General features: G+C 43.4%; 7 protein-coding genes and 1 non-coding gene across 8 annotated transcripts; 4 read left to right on the forward strand and 4 right to left on the reverse strand.

Moving 5' to 3' along the window:
- The first annotated feature begins 3,185 nt into the window (after positions 1-3,185).
- O0I10_005239 lies at positions 3,186-3,258 on the forward strand. The gene has a single exon. It is a non-coding gene; the product is annotated as a tRNA-Trp (tRNA).
- A 1,268-nt stretch (positions 3,259-4,526) lies between these two features.
- O0I10_005240 (uncharacterized protein) lies at positions 4,527-6,045 on the forward strand (the record flags this gene model as incomplete). The annotated part of the gene is made up of 3 exons (XM_058485285.1): positions 4,527-4,804; positions 4,872-5,653; positions 5,705-6,045. 3 exons carry the CDS (start codon positions 4,527-4,529, stop codon positions 6,043-6,045), a joined length of 1,401 nt encoding a protein of 466 aa, XP_058343771.1.
- A 132-nt stretch (positions 6,046-6,177) lies between these two features.
- On the forward strand, positions 6,178-8,903 carry O0I10_005241 (uncharacterized protein; the record flags this gene model as incomplete). Its single annotated transcript, XM_058485286.1, has 8 exons — positions 6,178-6,765; positions 6,839-7,042; positions 7,106-7,171; positions 7,227-7,571; positions 7,629-8,387; positions 8,440-8,655; positions 8,713-8,798; positions 8,858-8,903. The coding sequence occupies 8 exons, from the start codon at positions 6,178-6,180 to the stop codon at positions 8,901-8,903; spliced, it is 2,310 nt and encodes a 769-aa protein (XP_058343772.1).
- Positions 8,904-9,147: 244 nt separating this feature from the next.
- On the reverse strand, positions 9,148-9,823 carry O0I10_005242 (40S ribosomal protein S23; the record flags this gene model as incomplete). Its single annotated transcript, XM_058485287.1, has 3 exons — positions 9,148-9,415; positions 9,484-9,649; positions 9,820-9,823. The coding sequence occupies 3 exons, from the start codon at positions 9,821-9,823 to the stop codon at positions 9,148-9,150; spliced, it is 438 nt and encodes a 145-aa protein (XP_058343773.1).
- A 232-nt stretch (positions 9,824-10,055) lies between these two features.
- On the reverse strand, positions 10,056-10,907 carry O0I10_005243 (uncharacterized protein; the record flags this gene model as incomplete). Its single annotated transcript, XM_058485288.1, has 6 exons — positions 10,056-10,166; positions 10,227-10,441; positions 10,503-10,563; positions 10,614-10,677; positions 10,739-10,761; positions 10,824-10,907. The coding sequence occupies 6 exons, from the start codon at positions 10,905-10,907 to the stop codon at positions 10,056-10,058; spliced, it is 558 nt and encodes a 185-aa protein (XP_058343774.1).
- A 1,842-nt stretch (positions 10,908-12,749) lies between these two features.
- On the forward strand, positions 12,750-13,517 carry O0I10_005244 (uncharacterized protein; the record flags this gene model as incomplete). The annotated part of the gene is made up of 1 exon (XM_058485289.1): positions 12,750-13,517. One exon carries the CDS (start codon positions 12,750-12,752, stop codon positions 13,515-13,517), a length of 768 nt encoding a protein of 255 aa, XP_058343775.1.
- A 271-nt stretch (positions 13,518-13,788) lies between these two features.
- O0I10_005245 (uncharacterized protein) lies at positions 13,789-15,643 on the reverse strand (the record flags this gene model as incomplete). Its single annotated transcript, XM_058485290.1, has 5 exons — positions 13,789-14,348; positions 14,413-14,697; positions 14,816-14,850; positions 14,943-15,055; positions 15,152-15,643. The coding sequence occupies 5 exons, from the start codon at positions 15,641-15,643 to the stop codon at positions 13,789-13,791; spliced, it is 1,485 nt and encodes a 494-aa protein (XP_058343776.1).
- A 344-nt stretch (positions 15,644-15,987) lies between these two features.
- Positions 15,988-18,018, reverse strand: O0I10_005246 (uncharacterized protein; the record flags this gene model as incomplete). The annotated part of the gene is made up of 13 exons (XM_058485291.1): positions 15,988-16,073; positions 16,156-16,384; positions 16,464-16,516; positions 16,580-16,705; positions 16,812-16,856; positions 16,929-16,967; positions 17,076-17,147; positions 17,225-17,291; positions 17,353-17,531; positions 17,622-17,672; positions 17,743-17,810; positions 17,860-17,900; positions 17,962-18,018. 13 exons carry the CDS (start codon positions 18,016-18,018, stop codon positions 15,988-15,990), a joined length of 1,113 nt encoding a protein of 370 aa, XP_058343777.1.
- Between the last annotated feature and the right edge of the window lie 646 nt (positions 18,019-18,664).

Below are 18,664 nucleotides of genomic sequence, written 5' to 3' on the forward strand. Positions count from 1 at the left end.
TGGCCTTGCCATCGCATCTTGAGTCACACTGTTTCCGGGCCAAAATTTCCCAGGAGAGCACAGTACTATACAATGACATCCTTGACGTGCAGCCTTGATAATAATAGTATCGCCTAAAGAGGCTCTGCCACTGTATGGCGCTTGGTAAGTTCACTTGAATCCAACCAATCCCATCATAGTGAACACTCTTACCTTGTGGTATTCTAAATAGCATCTTTGCCTCAAATAGAAACCGTATATCCATGCCATCCAGTAGGTGCTGCTGCTGTTTCATTGCAAGGCTCGTTAATTAACAGGCTTTGCTTTGTACATCCAATGCCATCCATGCATACCATTGAGCCAACGTACAGTGTTCTTGCTTTGATATTAATGTCTTTTGTTGCTGCCACAGGTACCATAAGCCAACGTATTCAAGCTACAGTAAATACAATGTAAGTTAACAAGGATAGCATTCGCTTTTCATGTCGACATACCCAAAGTAACAATGTGTTGGGACGTCTCCTTGATGGCAACCATGAATAGAACACACACGACACACGACGCCCCCTTTGGATCTTGAATAAACGAGAGAACAGCAAACTACACGTGAACTTTAGAACCACAATGTCCAACTTGAATAATAAAGGAATGCAGCGATGGAACGTACATGTTGTATTGCAATGGAAGCTTGAGTCATGGGCCGATCGCGCGCGTACTTCTTGTTGAATGTATGCAACTGGGAAGTGTCGCCATTGACCACACGTGCACGCCAATGAACGCTGTACATTGTAAGGAAATGCCAGCAATTAACGCGTTGTAGTTTGTAAATGGAGACAAGCTTACCTTTTTTGTGAAGTGGAAGTGAAGAAGAGTGGTCTCTTTGTTCCTCCTGTTCGCTCCAATTCGTGCACTCCATGCCACCCCGCTTGCTACAGCTATTACTGTTTATACGTACCCTCCACAATATCCTATGCTTTTAGCTCCATAAGAATGATCACTGCTCAAGACTTCAATTGAGAACAGCCCTCGTAATTAAGCTATTAGGTCTGTGCGCAATCACATCGATCGATTAGTTATGCAGCTTCACCCCTGGACCAACTTGTGTAACCTACTGTGTAACCTATGATATCTCGCTTTCCACCTTTCACGTTTGCAGTTCCCCTTTCAATGCAGAAAACAACCAAGTGATCCACCTCTTGCACATCTAAGCTGATCGTACGATACCCAAAGTATTATGTTGAATCCAATTTTCATTCAATAAAAGGTCGAAGAACACGTAGACACGGTATTGTGGACGATGATGTTGTACGTACATGATACATAAGGGAACAATATAGCCAAATTGAATAGGGTACATATGGGCGAAACATAGAGTCATTAGGGATAATTGTGTCATCCTATACTTGATTGCTGTCGTCATGATCACCCTTCATCCATGATTGCAAGATAGGTGTTGTATGCTTTGGCTCGAGTATTATTCCAGTATCATCCATAGCTGTGAAACACCTCCTTTCGTCAAAGATACAAGCCCTCTCCTCAATGCCATCCGAACCATCCTCCTCCTCAGCCGTATGCATAAGGTATGATCCATCGTTCCTATTGATGACGCGCCAAGCAACCAAACCAACATTCCAAGACTTCTCATCACTGCACTTGATCGCATCCTTCCATCCATAACCATTGTAAACCCAATATTGCGGCTGACATGCTTCCTTTTCCACCCAGCTGTTGGTCAATCCCTTTCTTGGTCGTTTTCCATCGCAGCTCAACCAGCTAAAGGTTACTTGTATTGTGGCGTAGTTGATGGCTGATAGCGCGTCAACCAAAATAGACATCACGTTCCAAATGGGCCAAGGGAACCAAACCAGACAATGTATACACTTCCATCCATCCCCATATAGCAAACCAATATTCAGATCCTTATTCATATTAACAAGAAGTCTTATGTATTGAACAGAGTTGCTACTCGTAAATAAAGCTGCTTCTATATAATGACTATCGGCTATCCACGTGACAAGGCTGTAAGGCAGGTTGCTGCAAGTAAAGAACGTTGTTTGATACAATGGAGTAAAGACCTTGCTAATAGCAATTGCTGCAATGAATGCTTCTACGATTGGTGGTGGTAAAGGAGTGTGCAAGAGCGTGTGTTGTGTCAAAGAGACTCGTGTGTTGTAGAAGAGTGACAAGAAGGCTGCGAACACACCATTCAGTCAAAGACAATCGGAACACGATAATTGTAGGATCGACATGATGGGTTGAGGTATACCGAATGGTAGTTGTAATTGAATGGGAAAGCAGTTGCCAATGAGGAGGTTACCAATGTAGGAGAGAAAGAAGCGAGTGGCGGAAGAGCTGGCCCTCGTTCCAGCATTTACTGGACCTGATTTTGATGCATCTGGGACCTAGAGAATTATATTACTTGAACCCTTCTAGTCATAAACCTCCTAGTCAAATGTTTTATTGGGGCCTAGTCACTCCAACTATCTAGATCCTACATAATCATGAGACTTGAGTCATTCAAATTCCTCCTCTGACCGATAATTAATACTTGGTAATCAACATTTTTCATGTAGCTTCTTATGTACTTGAAATAGGTGTGGTATAAAGTCGTCAAAGATCCTAGTTGTAGTACTTACTAGAGCTTAGCTTTCTCTAACTATGTAGAGCCCAAGATACTCATACGACTGGATCATCCATCCCCATCCCCAATCCTCCGACCAATAAATGATCACTCATCCTTCAACTCTAAATTACACAACATTGACCTTCCCTATTTCTCCATTGGTTTTACCATTGTGATCCACGTTTAATCCGCTGCACTATAATGCAAATTTCATCTCAATTGGACCACTTTTTTGATTTTCGCAAAAGGAAGCTCTTTGGAACTTCATGTAACTTCCGAAACAAAGAAAACCAATCTAGTCACAATACTTACTAGAGCCTAGTTACATCCAACTATGTAGAGATCAAGTTACTCATAAGACTTGATCACCACCCATCCTCCTACCAATGATTGATCTTTCATCCTTCAACTCAAAATTACACAACATTGACCTCCCATATCCATACATTGCTTTTATCATCATAATCTACGTTTAATCCGCTGCATCACGGTACAATTTTCATCCCAATTGGACTACTTTTTTGGTTTTCGCAAAAGGAAGCTCTTGGATACTTCATGTAACTTCCGAAACAAAGAAAACCAAGGTTCCATAGCACAAATGGCAGTGCATCCGACTCCAGATCGGAAGGTTGGGCGTTCGAGTCGCTCTGGGGCCAACCCTTTTTATGCCCGGGACAAGTTTTATTTATGGGTGGGCTAGGATTTGGGTGTGTCGCAGCAACATACCAGATCTTCTTGATCGGTATTATCTTTTTATACATCTTTATCATCTTATCTCCTTTATGCTGCGCCCTCCATCATTACTTCGCCACATCCATATTACTTAGCCATCTTGATATACTTAGCCCCATCCAACAATTATAAATAGTGGACCATCTCATAGAATAAAACATTATCTTACGTTCTCTTTACTTTATTGTCTATTTGCCTGTGTGGCACTATTCTCCTTCGTGGTCCTATTCCTGTGTGGTCTTATTCCTTCGTGGTCCTATTCCTGTGTGGTCTATCTATCCTTCGTGGTCATTATCTCCTTCGTGGAAGTCGTCTATTATCCTGTGTGGATCCAAAAAGAAAGACGACAGGTGTTGTGGGATGTTTTTTTTTTGTTGGTGTGAGGGTTTATTAAAAGGTTAGAGATGACTGGATGGTAGCAACGAAAATAAAGGGACTTGGAGTCACCTAGGCAATGCAAACATTGAAGAAAGGACATCAATGGATCATGCATCCATCATGATTAATAATGATGATGGGTCCTTTATTCATGCAGCCATGAACATTATTGCATGCAAAATACGATATTCATCTATCAACCTAATTCTGTACTATCAATCCATATGAGGATGGCAATTAGTCAGGCCCACCATTTGCTATTCAATGTGTGTTTATATGTAGGCTCCAGCTTGTGGGGCTCTATGCAGCCAATTGTAGTTCCTTGCTCCTCACAATTCAGAGTAAATGCTTATAACGTATGCTTGCATGCCTATTCACTTACAAGCTCATTCATTTCAAAGAAAGTGAAGCGTTATTTCATGCAATACATCACACTGTGGATCACTCTCGAGCCTTCTCGTATACTAATAGAGCTATTGCAGATATAAAAGTGACACCAAGGTGTTTGTCAAATCTCAATCACGGCACCAATATCGAGCTGCGACTATTTCAAATGTCATTATTGGTAAGAGCCAAGACCCCAACATATCCGATCATCATCATAATTCAGCTACAAATAAATGAATTTTGCAACTTGAAAGCCATAAAAAGGACATGGCAAGGTTATTATGCAAAGCTAACAGCAAATGCTATCCACACTGATCATGATGCATGTACCTTATACAAAATAGCGGGGGCAAAACAGCTGCCCCTGATGATCATTATTGTTCTTCCCTTTCCCTTGCAGCATCCAGGCACGTTGCATAGCAACAACATGACCATGGATACGGCGGCTACCGACGACGACAACACTATTCAACAGCAGTCGACTGGGAGTGTTACCAGCAGCACCTACTCTGTCACACCTGTAGATTCGCTGCACCAAAAGGAAAACAAAGAGCCAAATTCACTTGACGAAGAAGATACCGAAACAATACGAGAATCCTTATCAGAGGGGATACGCAATCCAGGGTGGCTGACAGTGCTTGGTACCTTTATAATCAACTTTTATACATGGGGTGTGTTGGTAAGCTGGGGCATCTTTCAAGTGCTGTAAGTACTAGGTCAATGAAATGTTGTAATTAGAGAAAGAAAGCTCATAGGATAATTATCATCATAGATATTTGGATGTCTATGCAGGACAAACGGACGAGTTTCGAATTGCATTTGTTGGAACGTCAGCGAGTGCCATTGTACTTGGCATGGGTCTTGTATCGCCATGGTTGGTACGTTATCTTGGTTTTCGAGGAATGGTCGCTATTGGAGCCGTACTATGTCCTTTGAGCATGGTCCTAGCAAGTTTTGCAAACGAATTATGGATGTTGTATGGTACACAAGGGGCCATGCTAGGTATTGGTGTAGGGTTGTGCTACACAGGATCATCCACATTGCCATCATACTACTTTAAACGATTACGTGCATTTGCTACAGGAATTGCAGCAAGCGGCACATGTCTCGGTCCAATGGTTTTTTCACCCGTTATCGAGACCCTCATACTTCATCTCGGTTATCGAAACGCTTTGCGTGTGCTCGGTGGTATCGGCATTGTGCTCACTGGTGCTGGTACTATTCTGATCCGCACACGCGGAATCTCATTACACGCTGATCAACAGCAACAAGACCAACAAAAGACCTTTGACGATCGATCCAACAACACCAACATGTTCAATTGGTCCTATAATTTTTACTTGTTGCATTCATTTCTTGCACCATTTGGCTATGTTGCACCCATATTCCTTTCACCATCCTATGCATCAGCCATTGGGGCTAGTCCAGAGTTGGCATCCTTGTGTTTATCTATTGTGGAAGGTGCTAATGGTGTAGCACGCATCCTATTTGGGTGGTTGGGAGATCATGGCTGTGGGCGGATGAATGTTGTCATTGCTACAACGTTTGCATCAGGTAAATGGAATGATAACTTTATATTACGTATGGCTGATAATGGTAAACAAGGGGTGTTTACAATGACACTATGGCAAGAAGCAAATACAGTGCCAGTATACATGGCGTATCTTGTACTATTTGGGCTTACGAGCGGTGTATTTTCAGGGCTGCAGCCTGTGATTGCAGCTGAACTAGTTGGATATGAGCGAATTCAGCAAGGAGTTGGATTATCCTATTTCTTATCCATGTTTGGGCATCTCTTTGGTACCAGCATTGTGGGTATGCTGCATCTTGATACAGGTGCATGGTTGGCACCCATTCTCTTTGCTGGCACAATGACCCTTGCAGCAGCCTTTGCAGTTTTAATCACTCGTATTCTCATTTGCAGACGTGTATTCGTGAGACTATAATAAACGATTTGGCAGTCGTAGTAGCATGAAAAAACAACCTTATCTCCTTCGTGTTACATTAACAAAAGACATCACATCACACATTTTGCTCCTTTTCTTCTTTGCATATTCCCGCCACTATCATTTTATCAAATGTCAAGCAATACCAGTAGAACTTCGTCAACTGCATCCAAACGACGTTCGACACTGGCAGAACTCGGTATTCAACCCGCGTCGCCAACCCCCACCAGCAACAAGGCTTCTTCAACTCAATCTTCTACTACTGGTGTTAATCGACGAGCTAGCATTACAGGGACTCGTGCTTCAAAGACACCAGGCACAACACGACCACGTCCATTGTCCATGGTGGGCACTTCTTCTGCAGCCGCACAACAAAAACCCCCATTGTCTCCCACTGTTCAACGATCCACGAGTAATTCAGTGACACGATCAGCATCGACAACTCGAAAAACACCAGCTGCCATCAACACTGCGAGAGCAGCAGCCTCTCGAGCCACAGCAACACCTTCACCCACAGCTGCCACTGCTGCCAAGCGACGTTCAGTAGTAGGCACATCATCCACTCAACCACCAACAACCCCTGTTCCTCGAGCAAGAGCATCCACTATTAGCAAGCAACGTTCTTCTACACCACCCTCAACTGCTGCTGCTGCCTCTCCTTCACCCTCCAGCTCAGCTATCGTGGCTAAGGAGCAACAGATCAAGGAGCTTGAGAAAATGGCAAAGTATCCAATGAAAAAAGGGTCATGTGATTTTCATTGTTTGATGTTAATACATTGTTTTATCATTATAGCTTGCCGATAAGGAAAAGCAGTTGGAGAGCAAGGAACAATTGATCCAAGAGATGCAAGCTAAGATGGCTGATTTGTCAGAATCAGAAAAGTCTTTTGATCCTACTACGCCCATGTTGTCATCATCTTCGATGCTTATTCCATGCGACTCCTCAGTTGATTCTGAAAAAGAAGTCAAGCTCGATATGGACAAGCTTAAAAATCAGGTAAGTGCACAGACCTTTATTGCATGAATTTGACTAATGCATCCAAAATGTTTCACATTCTAGTATCAGTCGGAAATCGATAGTGTCCGCCAACAGCTGAAAGAAGCTCACGATGAAAGATCAGCAACGGTAAGTGCAAATAGGATCACATTGTCCCAATACGAGCTAATACTAATTCAAATAGATTCAGGATACCACAGCAGCAGAGGTGAGGAAAGAACGGACATCCATCCAGCTTATGCATACCATTGTCGACTCATTGCCCGTGGAAAAGGAGCTACGTGATACAACCCATGAGGATCTTGATGCTCGTTACAAGAAGGAGATGGAACAATTGAACCAGCAGCATGAGCAAAGGCTCAAGGATGAGATGCAACGTTTGATAGCCGAGCATGAGGAGAAGATCAATTCACTCACAAAGGATCAAGAACAAAAAGCTGAATCGTTGACGAATGACCACGAGCGCAAAGTTGAGACATTGATTAAGGAGCATGAAACTCGTCTTGATCAAGCACAAAAGGATCACCAGGTAGGAAAGGATGATGCTTTAAAAGATGTGAGTGTTGATTGAGGTTACATACAATAGGAGAAATTGCAGGTTGTCTTGGATGAAAAGAAGGCGGTTGAGCAACGACTCGCTGATCTTGAAAAGGCCATGGAAGATTCGAATAGTCTCAGCCATTTGCGACGACTCGAGAGACAATTGAGCGACACCCAGAATGAGTTTGATGAGTACAAACGGCAAATGCAACAATCAGCTGAGGCGACCGAACGACGCTATCGAGAGGAAATGCAACAATTGCAGAGTGGCAATGATGATACGGCTGAAGCATGGCTTGATAAACATCGTGCTGCACAACAAGAAATCAGTCGACTGCAAACTGTGATTCAGGATATGCAACGTGACCATGCACAAGCTCTTGAAGAACAACGTGAGCAACATGAAATTGCACTTGAGGAATGGATGGCCAAGAGCGAAGCACAAGAGAACGAGATGGATAACCAGGCTCAGCAGGTCACATCCTTGTTGACTCAGGTTGAGGATTTGCAAAGTTCACTTGAGGCAGCTACAGCACGTTTGGAACAGCGGACATCATCCCGAAAGGCATCTAGTGAGAACATGCTACTACAACAATCAGGAGGAGATCATCGTACATGCGAGGAAAAGTTACAAGCACGTCAACGAGAGATTGAAGAGTTACATCGACGCGTTGCTGAATTACAAGAAACACGTGATACTCAGCTTAATCGCTTGGGACATGAAAAGGCACGAGAGCTTCAGGAATTGAGAGATGAGATCAAGTCAACCAAAGAACAGCTTCACGCTGCACAGAGCACTGATGATGTAAGTATCATCGTAAATGTATGCTAGTGCTCTTGCTAATGCTTGCATATAGAAACGTCTCTTGGAAGCTGTAGAGCAACACAAAAAGGAGCTTCAAGTTTTGCATCAACAATATCAAAAGATGGTGGATCTCAAGGATCATGAATTGGAAGAGTATGCCTATCGTGTCAAAACCATCACAGCTGGTAAAATGAAGGAAATGGAAGATGTGCGTACAGAGCATCGAGAAAAGATCAAGGATTTTGAAACCAGGATTGAGGATTATCAAGTAAGCCATATACATAATTACATGGATGATGAATCATGCTCACACTCTTTATTATAGAAACGCATACAACAATTCGAGCAACAAGCTGATGAGCTATTAACGAAATGCGCTTCGTACCAGGATGAGAATAGTCAACTTGCAAAGTAAGCAATCATGCACCAATCCTTTTTTCATCTCTCTCTAAACCATTCTATTCCAATAGACTCCTTCAGCAATTGCAAGGCGAGCTTCATGGAGGACAAGCCTAAATGACCCCATTCCATTCCCCAACTTTGTTATCCCCCCCATTTGAAGATAGATACCAGCCATGGATATCAGCTTTTTTATAATACACTTACACCTTATCCCTCTTTCATAACTCATATTGTTGTTGATGCATTTCTCGTTGCCTAATTCCAATGATCGAGACGCTCTTTCCCAAATCCACAAAAAGTTCTCGAAACGTTGAATGGTGATGAATAAAAAGCAATCGTCGATGGGTGGTGTGTTTATTTATGATCTGGGCTTCTCCTTCTTTTCCTTGTACAAGGCGAGAAGAGAGACACCGGCAACCTTGACAACCTTGAAACGGACACCAGGAATATCACCAACGGCACGACCCTTACGACCGAAACCGGCAATCAAGACTTCGTCGTTTTCATCAACGTAGTTCAAACAACCGTCGTTGGGAACGAAAGCAGTGATCTTCTTGCCGTTCTTGATAAGTTGGACACGGACACACTTACGAATGGCAGAGTTGGGCTGCTTAGCTTCGACACCACTATTGTATAAATATCATTGTCAACATTGTCCTCATCCAATAGAGAGAAACCGATCGAGTTGCCTTACATCTTTTCAAGGACGATACCCTTAGCGTGGGAGGAGCCAGCGAAAGGAGAAGACTTGAAAGCGGTACCAATGGCACGCTTCTTGTACTGCTTGTCAGCCCAGCGTTGCTCACGACGGTGAACACGAAGCTTACGGGCGGCATTCAAACCTCTTGGTTGTCCTTTACCTACATGACAGCAAGTTGTTGTATGAGTATCCAAGTAGGTCCAATCCATCCACCCATCCATCCATCCATTCATCTGTATCCATCCGTATTCATCGATTCATTTTCTCGTTACAGCCGCTCTCCCATCTTTGATATCAGCATTCATTGCTACTACTGCTAATAGTACGTACCCATGGCGAATGGATTTAATCAGAAAGGGAAAGCTACTGCTCGCTCAATTGCAGCTGATCATTACCCAGCGGACCCAGCAACCCCGCATTTTGAATGGCCGATCAAGTATGTGTGCATTGACCCACCCATCTTTGTTTCCATAGCAACCATTACATAGACAATTCTCTGGTATATTTGAGATCATGATACAATAAAGATAGATAGGGTAGTAGTGTGAATGATACATAAGATCGAATTACTCTGCCTTGCTCTTATCCTGCTGCTGCTGATCCAATCGAGCAAACAAGTCGCGTCCCAAAGCAACCATAATCATCCCAGGGACAAGAATCCATGCACCATTAGGAATCTATTATTGTATAGACATCAGCAACGTGTGATATCGTACAAAGATCCCATTCCCACTTACCACCCAAAGAACGATAAAATCACGCAATTCATTGTGTCCTGTGTGCTGCATACCGCTAAACAATTCCACAAGCCAATAGAGCACCGTCTTGGCCACAGTCAACGAAGCTGCTGTAAATCCCACGAGGTTGGCCTGTCCAGTCTTTGTCAAGGGTCGATAGGTGATCATCCCAAGGTATGCAAAGTTCAATGCTGACTCGACCAAGTTCATGAAAGCTTAATCCCAAGTTAATATGATGGTATCCGAAAAAGCTCCTCCTTTACACGATGCATTTACCTTGTGCACTAGTAAATCCATCCTGCGCTTCAAGAGCTTCAATGCCATAGAACGTATCAATCTACACGGGGTTGTTTAGTAAGATGGATGCTAATCAAAGTTGTGTAGTACCTTGGCATACAAGTTGTAAGGTCGCCATATAGCGTTCCATTTGCCACCTTCCATGCTATGGGGTCTTTGTATATACATAAACGTTAATCCATGCTGATGGGTTCGTGTTGATATAGATATTGTACCTCGACAAACAGTAGCCAGCATCCTACATGCCGCAACATTCATTTGAGTACAAGAGATTCGAAGGGTTTTTGCGAATGGACTTACCCACAATACAACGAGCGAGCTAATGAGGAACCAGGCTTTGATCCAGAGGGGAGAGTTTGGAATGGTGCCGTGAGTCATGGTCATGGGTCGGAAACTGCTGGTGGAAAAGAACGCTCGTGCCTCCAATGAGTACAAGAGATCCAAATCAAAGGCTTTGTACGACCTCAATGCAAGGGATTTGCAGTGCTATTCAATCAAGATGCCTTCCATCCCCACAAAGCTGCAAGCTGCAAATGATGACAACAATGCCATTATCAACAACACGTGAAGAATCGGGAGACCAAAAGGAAAAGGGGGACATCATGAAGAAGGCCATTTTACCAATCATTGTGTACTAAAATAGTAAAGTCAAGAATAATGAAAGGGTAGAAATGATATTGTCTATGCGTGCTCTAGAACATGTTTTAACCCACGGTGATGAATGTCAACGTAGTGTCTATACCTATCTCTCTCTCACGTCGGGCTGACTACCCGAGGATCATGTTGACCACACATACGGTCTTTGTATAGTATGCTCCGCCTCATCTTGTTCATGACAAACGCGAACCAATCTGGGAACGCTGTGATTACGTTATATTTCATTATCGTGCAAAAGACCGATTATAGTGATGATATGATGATCTTAGAGATGGTATCCATTATAGGCGTCATTATCAGCTTGATTTGTTGATCTAGCCAGCGTACGTATAATATCAACAAGACGCTACTTGACGCTTCATGTCTTGTGCTGGTGGATGGTTGCATCCATGATTCTGGTTCTCTCCTTAAACTAATGTGGGAAAGCGAACAACTCATTATAGCGACATGAACTGCCATATACAGTGAACAAAGCTGAGTATGTCGCATCACCGTGGTAATAATGTGTGAGAAAGTAAAAGTCATTTAAAGAATGATGGTTGTATAAGCATCTATACAAGTGGATCCATTATGTATCCTTTCACTGCACATCAAGGTACGATTCATAAATCCGAGGATGACGGGTTTTCACATGCTCAATTGTTTATGACTGATGCTTGTACATGCGTCCACATGCGTTCACTTTTTATCAGCTCTGGCCGGGTATATTGTCTTTTTCGGAGTTGCGGACACACCGTACGATAAGAGAATGGGAGATATAGATCTTTTGTCATCCTTGAAATGATGGTGATGTAGATAAGAATATACCTAGATCAAAAGATGATGACATGGTAACAAGGAAGGGCAGCTTGTCATCATCAAGCCAACCATGTTATGCATGACGACACATGACGACGCATGATATTGATGGATGAATGGGTACTTAGTAGTAAAAGTGGTAGGATACTACAATGATTTGGTCGATCCAATTGCACACGTGAATTCCTTTAGTTGGGCGTTCAGGCCATGGGGCACGTTCGATACGTCAAAATAGCCAACCTATGTTGCGCAAAGTGTGAGAAAAAGCATGCAGTATAGGTTGCTTAAGTGACAAGGTTCGACCGGCGCCTGCATCTCGGAAACAAAAGGTCATGTGAAACAGCCATCGTGCTGCTAATTGCCATATGTGGAGAGTAGCCCACATTTATATCAGACATAGATCTTCAGGTCTCAACCCCTCTTTTTGACACACTCTCTCTCTTTCTCTTTTCAGTTAATCCCCTTTGATGATTGCTGTTATAGCGTAACTTTTTCCTCTTTACACATCGTATCCTATAAAAAAGAAAAGAAGAGAACCAACAACTACATCGACACCGGACATCCCATGTTTTTCTTTGTTTCCCGCAAGCAACTGTTTTACTCCAACGCCCAACCCAACAAGCCTTTCTTCGCCTATACCACTGACGAGCCTTCCACCTGCACTGTCAAGATACATCGCACTACACACGACTCTGGACAATAATAGAAAAAAGAAAAAGAACAAAAAAACAAAGATCAGCGAAACAACAGAAAACAGAAAAAAAAAGAAACATGACAACACAAAACGCTACCACCACTACCATGTTCCCCGCACACGAACCATTCATTCCTTTTGAATTTGCCCTGCCACCTACACAACAACAACAACAACCCAACATTGATGATCCATTCCTTCTTGACATGTGGCTATTGGATGAGTTGCAACGTGCTGGTGTCTTGACACCTGAATCAACAACATCAGCACAAACACCATCCTCATCATCATCCAACATGTCACCACCCCCCACAACGCCATCTGATACAACGCAATTGTTCCCTGCATCACCACCTTTGACACCTATCAAGGATGAACCTTCCTCCACTTCACCCTCATCGCCACCACCAACAACAACACCACAACATCGACGTTTGTGGCCTGTACCTATTATGCCAAAGACCACCACCACCATCATGCCTACCATTGCTCATGGTAACAACAGCAACAACCCAATGTCATCATCCTGCATGAAACGCAAGACCTCCCTTCTATCTCACGACTCATCTGAAGAATCAGAAGAAGTAGTACGTAAACGCCAACGTAATACGGATGCTGCACGTCGATCACGGATGAAAAAGATGCTCAAAATGGAAGCACTTGAGAACCGCGTCAACGAATTGGAGAATGATAATGCACGTCTTACAACACGCGTGGCTGTGCTAGAGTCTGAAAAGAATGGTCTTGAGACCAAGGATATCGATTTGCAGGAAAGGATCAAAGCACTAGAAGAACAACTGGCTGAGGCACATAAAGCCCTCACTGGTAAATGTGCTGCTCATTAGACATTGTACAAAGTAAAAAGCATTGTTAGAATAAAAAAAGAGGTTGGATGGTCTTGTATTTGATATGCAAAAGAATTATGCCGTAATGTATATAGTAGAGTAGACAACGAGGTGGGGTGGGGGCGAGGGCGTAAGGGAATGGAATGGGTTGGTGGTGTATGTGACGGATATATGTACAAAACGGATGTCACGATATAAAATGATAGTTGTTGTAGTCGTCGGGATATGGCAAGGATATGTGTGTCGGGCAACAAAGCCGATGTTTGTTTGTTTACTCAACATAGCCGTCGATAAACTCATTGATCGATTCCCACGTTTCTTCAACGATAGCAGGACCCGATGCTGCCATCACCATGCGTTTGTTGTTGGTGGGTCCTCGTGTCGATGTGGTGTTGGATGATGCGGTAGTAGAGGAGGTGGATGATGAAGGTGACATGGCAACAACACTGCCTGCACTGATGTTGCTTGTTGTCGATGGGGTGGGAGGTGCTGCTGTTGGATCGGCTGCAGGTTTTTGCCCAACCCATGTATACCAATTGAGATGGGATTGATACTTTTGGCATTCGAGCATGGCTTGACGCACCACTGTTTCGGTCATACCTTGTGGATGTTCAGGCAGCGTGGTGGCATTGCGAATAAGCGGATGCAATGTTTGATAAAAGGTTTCGATGTTTTGTGCATGAATTTGACCTAATTGGCCACCCCATCCAAGGGGAATGGTAACACGATCTTGATTCACATCAATGAATCCGCCACCTTGTGTCATAAGGAGTGTTGAAAGCTGATGGCAAAGTTGAAAATCCACATCATGTGAACGCATCGTTTGGTACACTATGTAAGGCATGTGTGAGTGAGTAAGAGATATACTGCTATGTGCCATATACACCACACATACATTTCTTGTTGAGCAATGCCTCGGTCAAAGGTCCCGGACGTTGTACACGGTATTCCACGTCAACAAGTTCCACAAATGCCGATGGTTTGAGGATGCGACTAATCTCTGAAAGCAGGTGGACGAGCTGGGCTTGGGTCAAGTTGCATAACATCAATCTCATATGAACGTAGTCGAACGAGTTATCAGGAAACGGCAAGTCTTTGAGAATGTTGTGATGAAGAAACTTTGCATTCTTGGGCTTTATGGTGTTGGGAAACATTGGCACCAAGTCAATGCCGTAGATCACTAAATGATGTAAGCAAATGTGTGAATGAATGAATAAGCTTTTGGTTATGGTATAATACCCATGGATAATTCCCGGGTTTATGTCCCATTGAAGTGGGTGCACACACAGCTACGTTACCTGTATTGGGAAAATCACTAGCCATTTCGAGCACCCTATTATTTTGTCCGAAGAAAAAGAATATCATTGATAAGATTTCTCAAAGCCATTCACATCTCTTGGATAGCTTGATTGAAACAAAACCTACCATGTGCCAGGTCCATTGCCGATATCCAAGACACGATGACGCCCTGGGCTCCCAAGTATGTCACTAATAGGGGCCTTAAAATTCCCACCAAATGCATACTTGAGCATGAAATGCTAAAAAAGATAGCCAAAGAAGTTAGTGTGTTGGATAAAAAAGTGATGGTTGATGGGGGCCGCGGTTATTGTAGCTGCAGCTGACTTTTTTCATACCATGATCACCAAGCGATCCGACTCCTCTTCGTCGCAGGGTAAAAAATAGCGTGCATCAGGATCGCAAAGATAACGGCGTTCATCGATAGTAGCGTATTCGAGCTTGAGATCTTTGTTTAATTGTTGTTGCTGTTGTTGTTGTTGTTGTTGCTTATCAGTCGATGCACCCAAAGAGGATAATAAAGTAGATGATCCTTCCGAGAATACTGATCCTTGGCCGTTGCTGATGCTTGTTGCTGTGGATCGTGGTACTCGTTTCTCGTTGTTGCTTACTCGACCGGATGAGTTGCTACTGCCAGATCGAGTGCTACTCTTATCGCTTGTTGTTGATGGCCGTTTTTTGGGTCGGCTTGCTGGTGCAGAGGGAGCTACAGCTGCTGCTTCGAAAAAGTTCATGTATGTTGGTGCCTGAGAGAGTCGTTGTTGTGCACGTGGTGATAAACTTGAGGATACAGCATCCGAAACAGGAGGTTGGGAAGGCGCGTTACCCATTGTTAACCTCTCAATATGGGAAGAGAGCGAGAGAGAGAAAGTTGATGTGGAAGAGAAGGGGGGGTGAATAATGAAATGAAACGAGTGGGGGATTTGATTAAAAAATAAAAGAAGGCGTGGGCACGGGTCGAATCGTAAAATGTCAAAAAAGAGAGAAGAGAGCAAACCAGAACAAGTCCAATCAAACAATCTACATTGAGAATTTATTCACAGATACCCTTCCGATCTGTACACAACACAATCCCAAATGGATGGATGAATGGGGTAACCATAATAAAGACAATGATAGTAGCGAGAGAGAGTGAGAGAGCGAGCGAGATAGAATCTTCCTCTTCCTCCTCTTATTACCAAGGGAAAAGCTTTGTTTGATGAGGCATGTGCCATCCAGTCACTTCAGCCATCGCTTGGAAGGTGTAGTCATAGTATCCCACTATATTGGTTTCAGCAAGATTAGTTTCAGGAGGATCTCTCGTTCAATGCACCATCAGTGTCAGCCACATTTTCTCCCTTACCATCGTTATGGCCAGCATATTCAAGTTGCACCAGGCGCACATTATCATGTTGGTACACTATGGCCTCGTTGGGTATGACACGTTTCGGGCTATTCTCGAGCCATTCAGACACCAATGTTTCTTGTTCTTGTGAACCTTGCACTGCACGGTGGAACAGCAAATGTGAATTATGGCCGGGGATTTCGAGGTCAGTGGCACCGTATACAATGAGGATGGGTGCTTGAACATGCTTTAAGTATATTTTTCCAAACACAAAGATTGATGAATGAGTAACCCATATTTTGCTCATGTGCTCAAATTCGTTTTACCTCAATGCGCGACGCTGAATCAAACTTGTGTTCCAGGTACTCAAGCATCCATTCTGTTGAAGGATCATCATTGTCAATTACCCTGCCATCTTTTCCTTCCAAAGGTCATGACTCACTTTGTGCTGCTGGGAAGGCTTGCAAGGGACCCAAAAGTGGTATGCTGTTGAAGATGCGATACTCAAAGATAAGATTTGGCAATGAGCTATAAGCTGCCTTGAGAATAAGAGTCTTGGGTGGTTTGCCTAATTACCATGGGCCGTGAGTTTGTGTTCATGTCTGTGCAACCCAGAAGCAATCGTCGTACTGATGGTGCTGTGGGCTTTTTCCTTTTTGTTTAATTTTCCTTACCCGCTGCTGTCATCTCGCTCGCTAATGTGGTTGCTACTCCAGTACCTAAACAAACGATGCCAAAGGTAAGCACAAGCTCCATGATTGCCATGTACATATCAAATCCATATACATTACCCAAAGAATGGCCAAGAAGAGTGATCTTTTGAGAAGGTACTACATACACATAATCGTATCATCAGTCATATCTTGTGTCGCAACATCCCTTCTCCTCTCCCCTCTCTCTTGTTATCCTTTTTCCCAATGATCGACAAGTTTCTTTACCATTTCTTTCCGCCAGCCAGTCAATAACAGCCTGAGCATCCAGTTTAAGTCCACTTTCCGAAGGATAGCCATCTATATACAGCGAATAAAACGTGTTACGGTTGCATCCTACCCTGCCACCCACGCAACTCAAAATAGGACAAACTTACCAGAATCGCCAAACCCTCGATAATCAATTGTGATGATATTCAAACGATCAAACTTGTCACTCAAACGCTAATAAAAGAAGATGGGATTAGCCCATTTGGATATCATGTACGCGTTTTCTTTGCTGTACCTTGTAAAGATCAATACGCCAAGGTGCGGCACGGTTCATGGCATTGCCGTGAAAGTATACAAGAGTCTCGAACTTGGGGTCGGACAATGCCTTCTCATACACCGATGTCTCTGGTACGCCTTGGATATCCCGCAAACCATGTTGCAAGTGATACGAGGATGGTAAAATGTGCCACGCGCCTTTTATAAAAACAAGGATACATTGGCATGAACACGTACGACATTGTTGCTCCCCCCCACCTCTCCCTCCCTTTTTTCTCTCTCTCTTACCAAGTGTGATGTTGTCTGAAGTCGTGATTTGAAAGTTTCTGATCTTGTTGTCTATGCATGCATGCATATTCGTGTAAGCGTGATGCTGCCTTTTTATGTTGCCAATCCATCCAATCCTTACGTGCAAAGCCATATGATTCAGGGATATGGAGACTTGAAGGTGTTTGAATCTTGTTGAGAAAGATCATACTGATACATGGTTAATCATCATATAGAAAACGCGTTGAAGAAAGCTTACAAACGCTGGGGACCTGGTAAGCAAAGCAAGCCCACGCATGCCTACATTGTTCAGTGAGCCATGTGCCAAGATGACGCTTGCTCCATTTCTATTGGTATGTACCGTATACAGCGCAACGATGGTGACCGTGGATAGAATGAGTTTCCTCAGCAATGCCATTTGCTTGAATGTGCGGAGAGAGAAGGGTCAAGACGAACGAGGACGCTGACCAATGTCAATAATGGTTCGTGTCACATTGTCTTCTGCCAGATTTCGGGCCGTGCGTCAACAACCAACCACATGTTTCATTCGCTATCTCCCCTACAAGATGAAGGGAACCATAACATTGGGCATGCGCCATTCTATAAACAGGAGGGTGGGAAGGATAAAAAGAACGAAATGAGAGAGGCTGAAATTAGAGATCTTTCACTGTGCTCTTTATGCAGGTGCATTGTTCTCAAAGCTAAAATGATACATAAGACGTTGATTTGGATGATTCTTGATATGTGATGATTCGTGAATAAAGGCATTCAGTTGATTTGGATGGATTTCATGTGCCCTATGTTGGCTTTTAGCTCCTGCTTTCCAGGACCAATGATGTTGTCATGTACATACATGGGCAGTAGCAGTAGTAGCAGTGTTTAATTGGAGTTCAGATATCACGACATGAATCCATTCATCAAGATTTTAACATGAGAATTAGGTACTTGAGCAGTAGCAAGATGATTAAGGTAAGTTGTCAAGTTTGATCCCAGTTATGGGTGATCTTAAAAAGGGCCGATCAAGGTAACCGAGGCTCGATAAAATTATACGTCGGCTAGGGAAC

The sequence above is a fragment of the Lichtheimia ornata genome (genome assembly GCF_029851405.1).
Source record: "Lichtheimia ornata isolate CBS 291.66 chromosome Unknown scaffold00021, whole genome shotgun sequence".
NCBI classification, from domain to species: Eukaryota; Fungi; Mucoromycota; class Mucoromycetes; order Mucorales; family Lichtheimiaceae; genus Lichtheimia; species Lichtheimia ornata.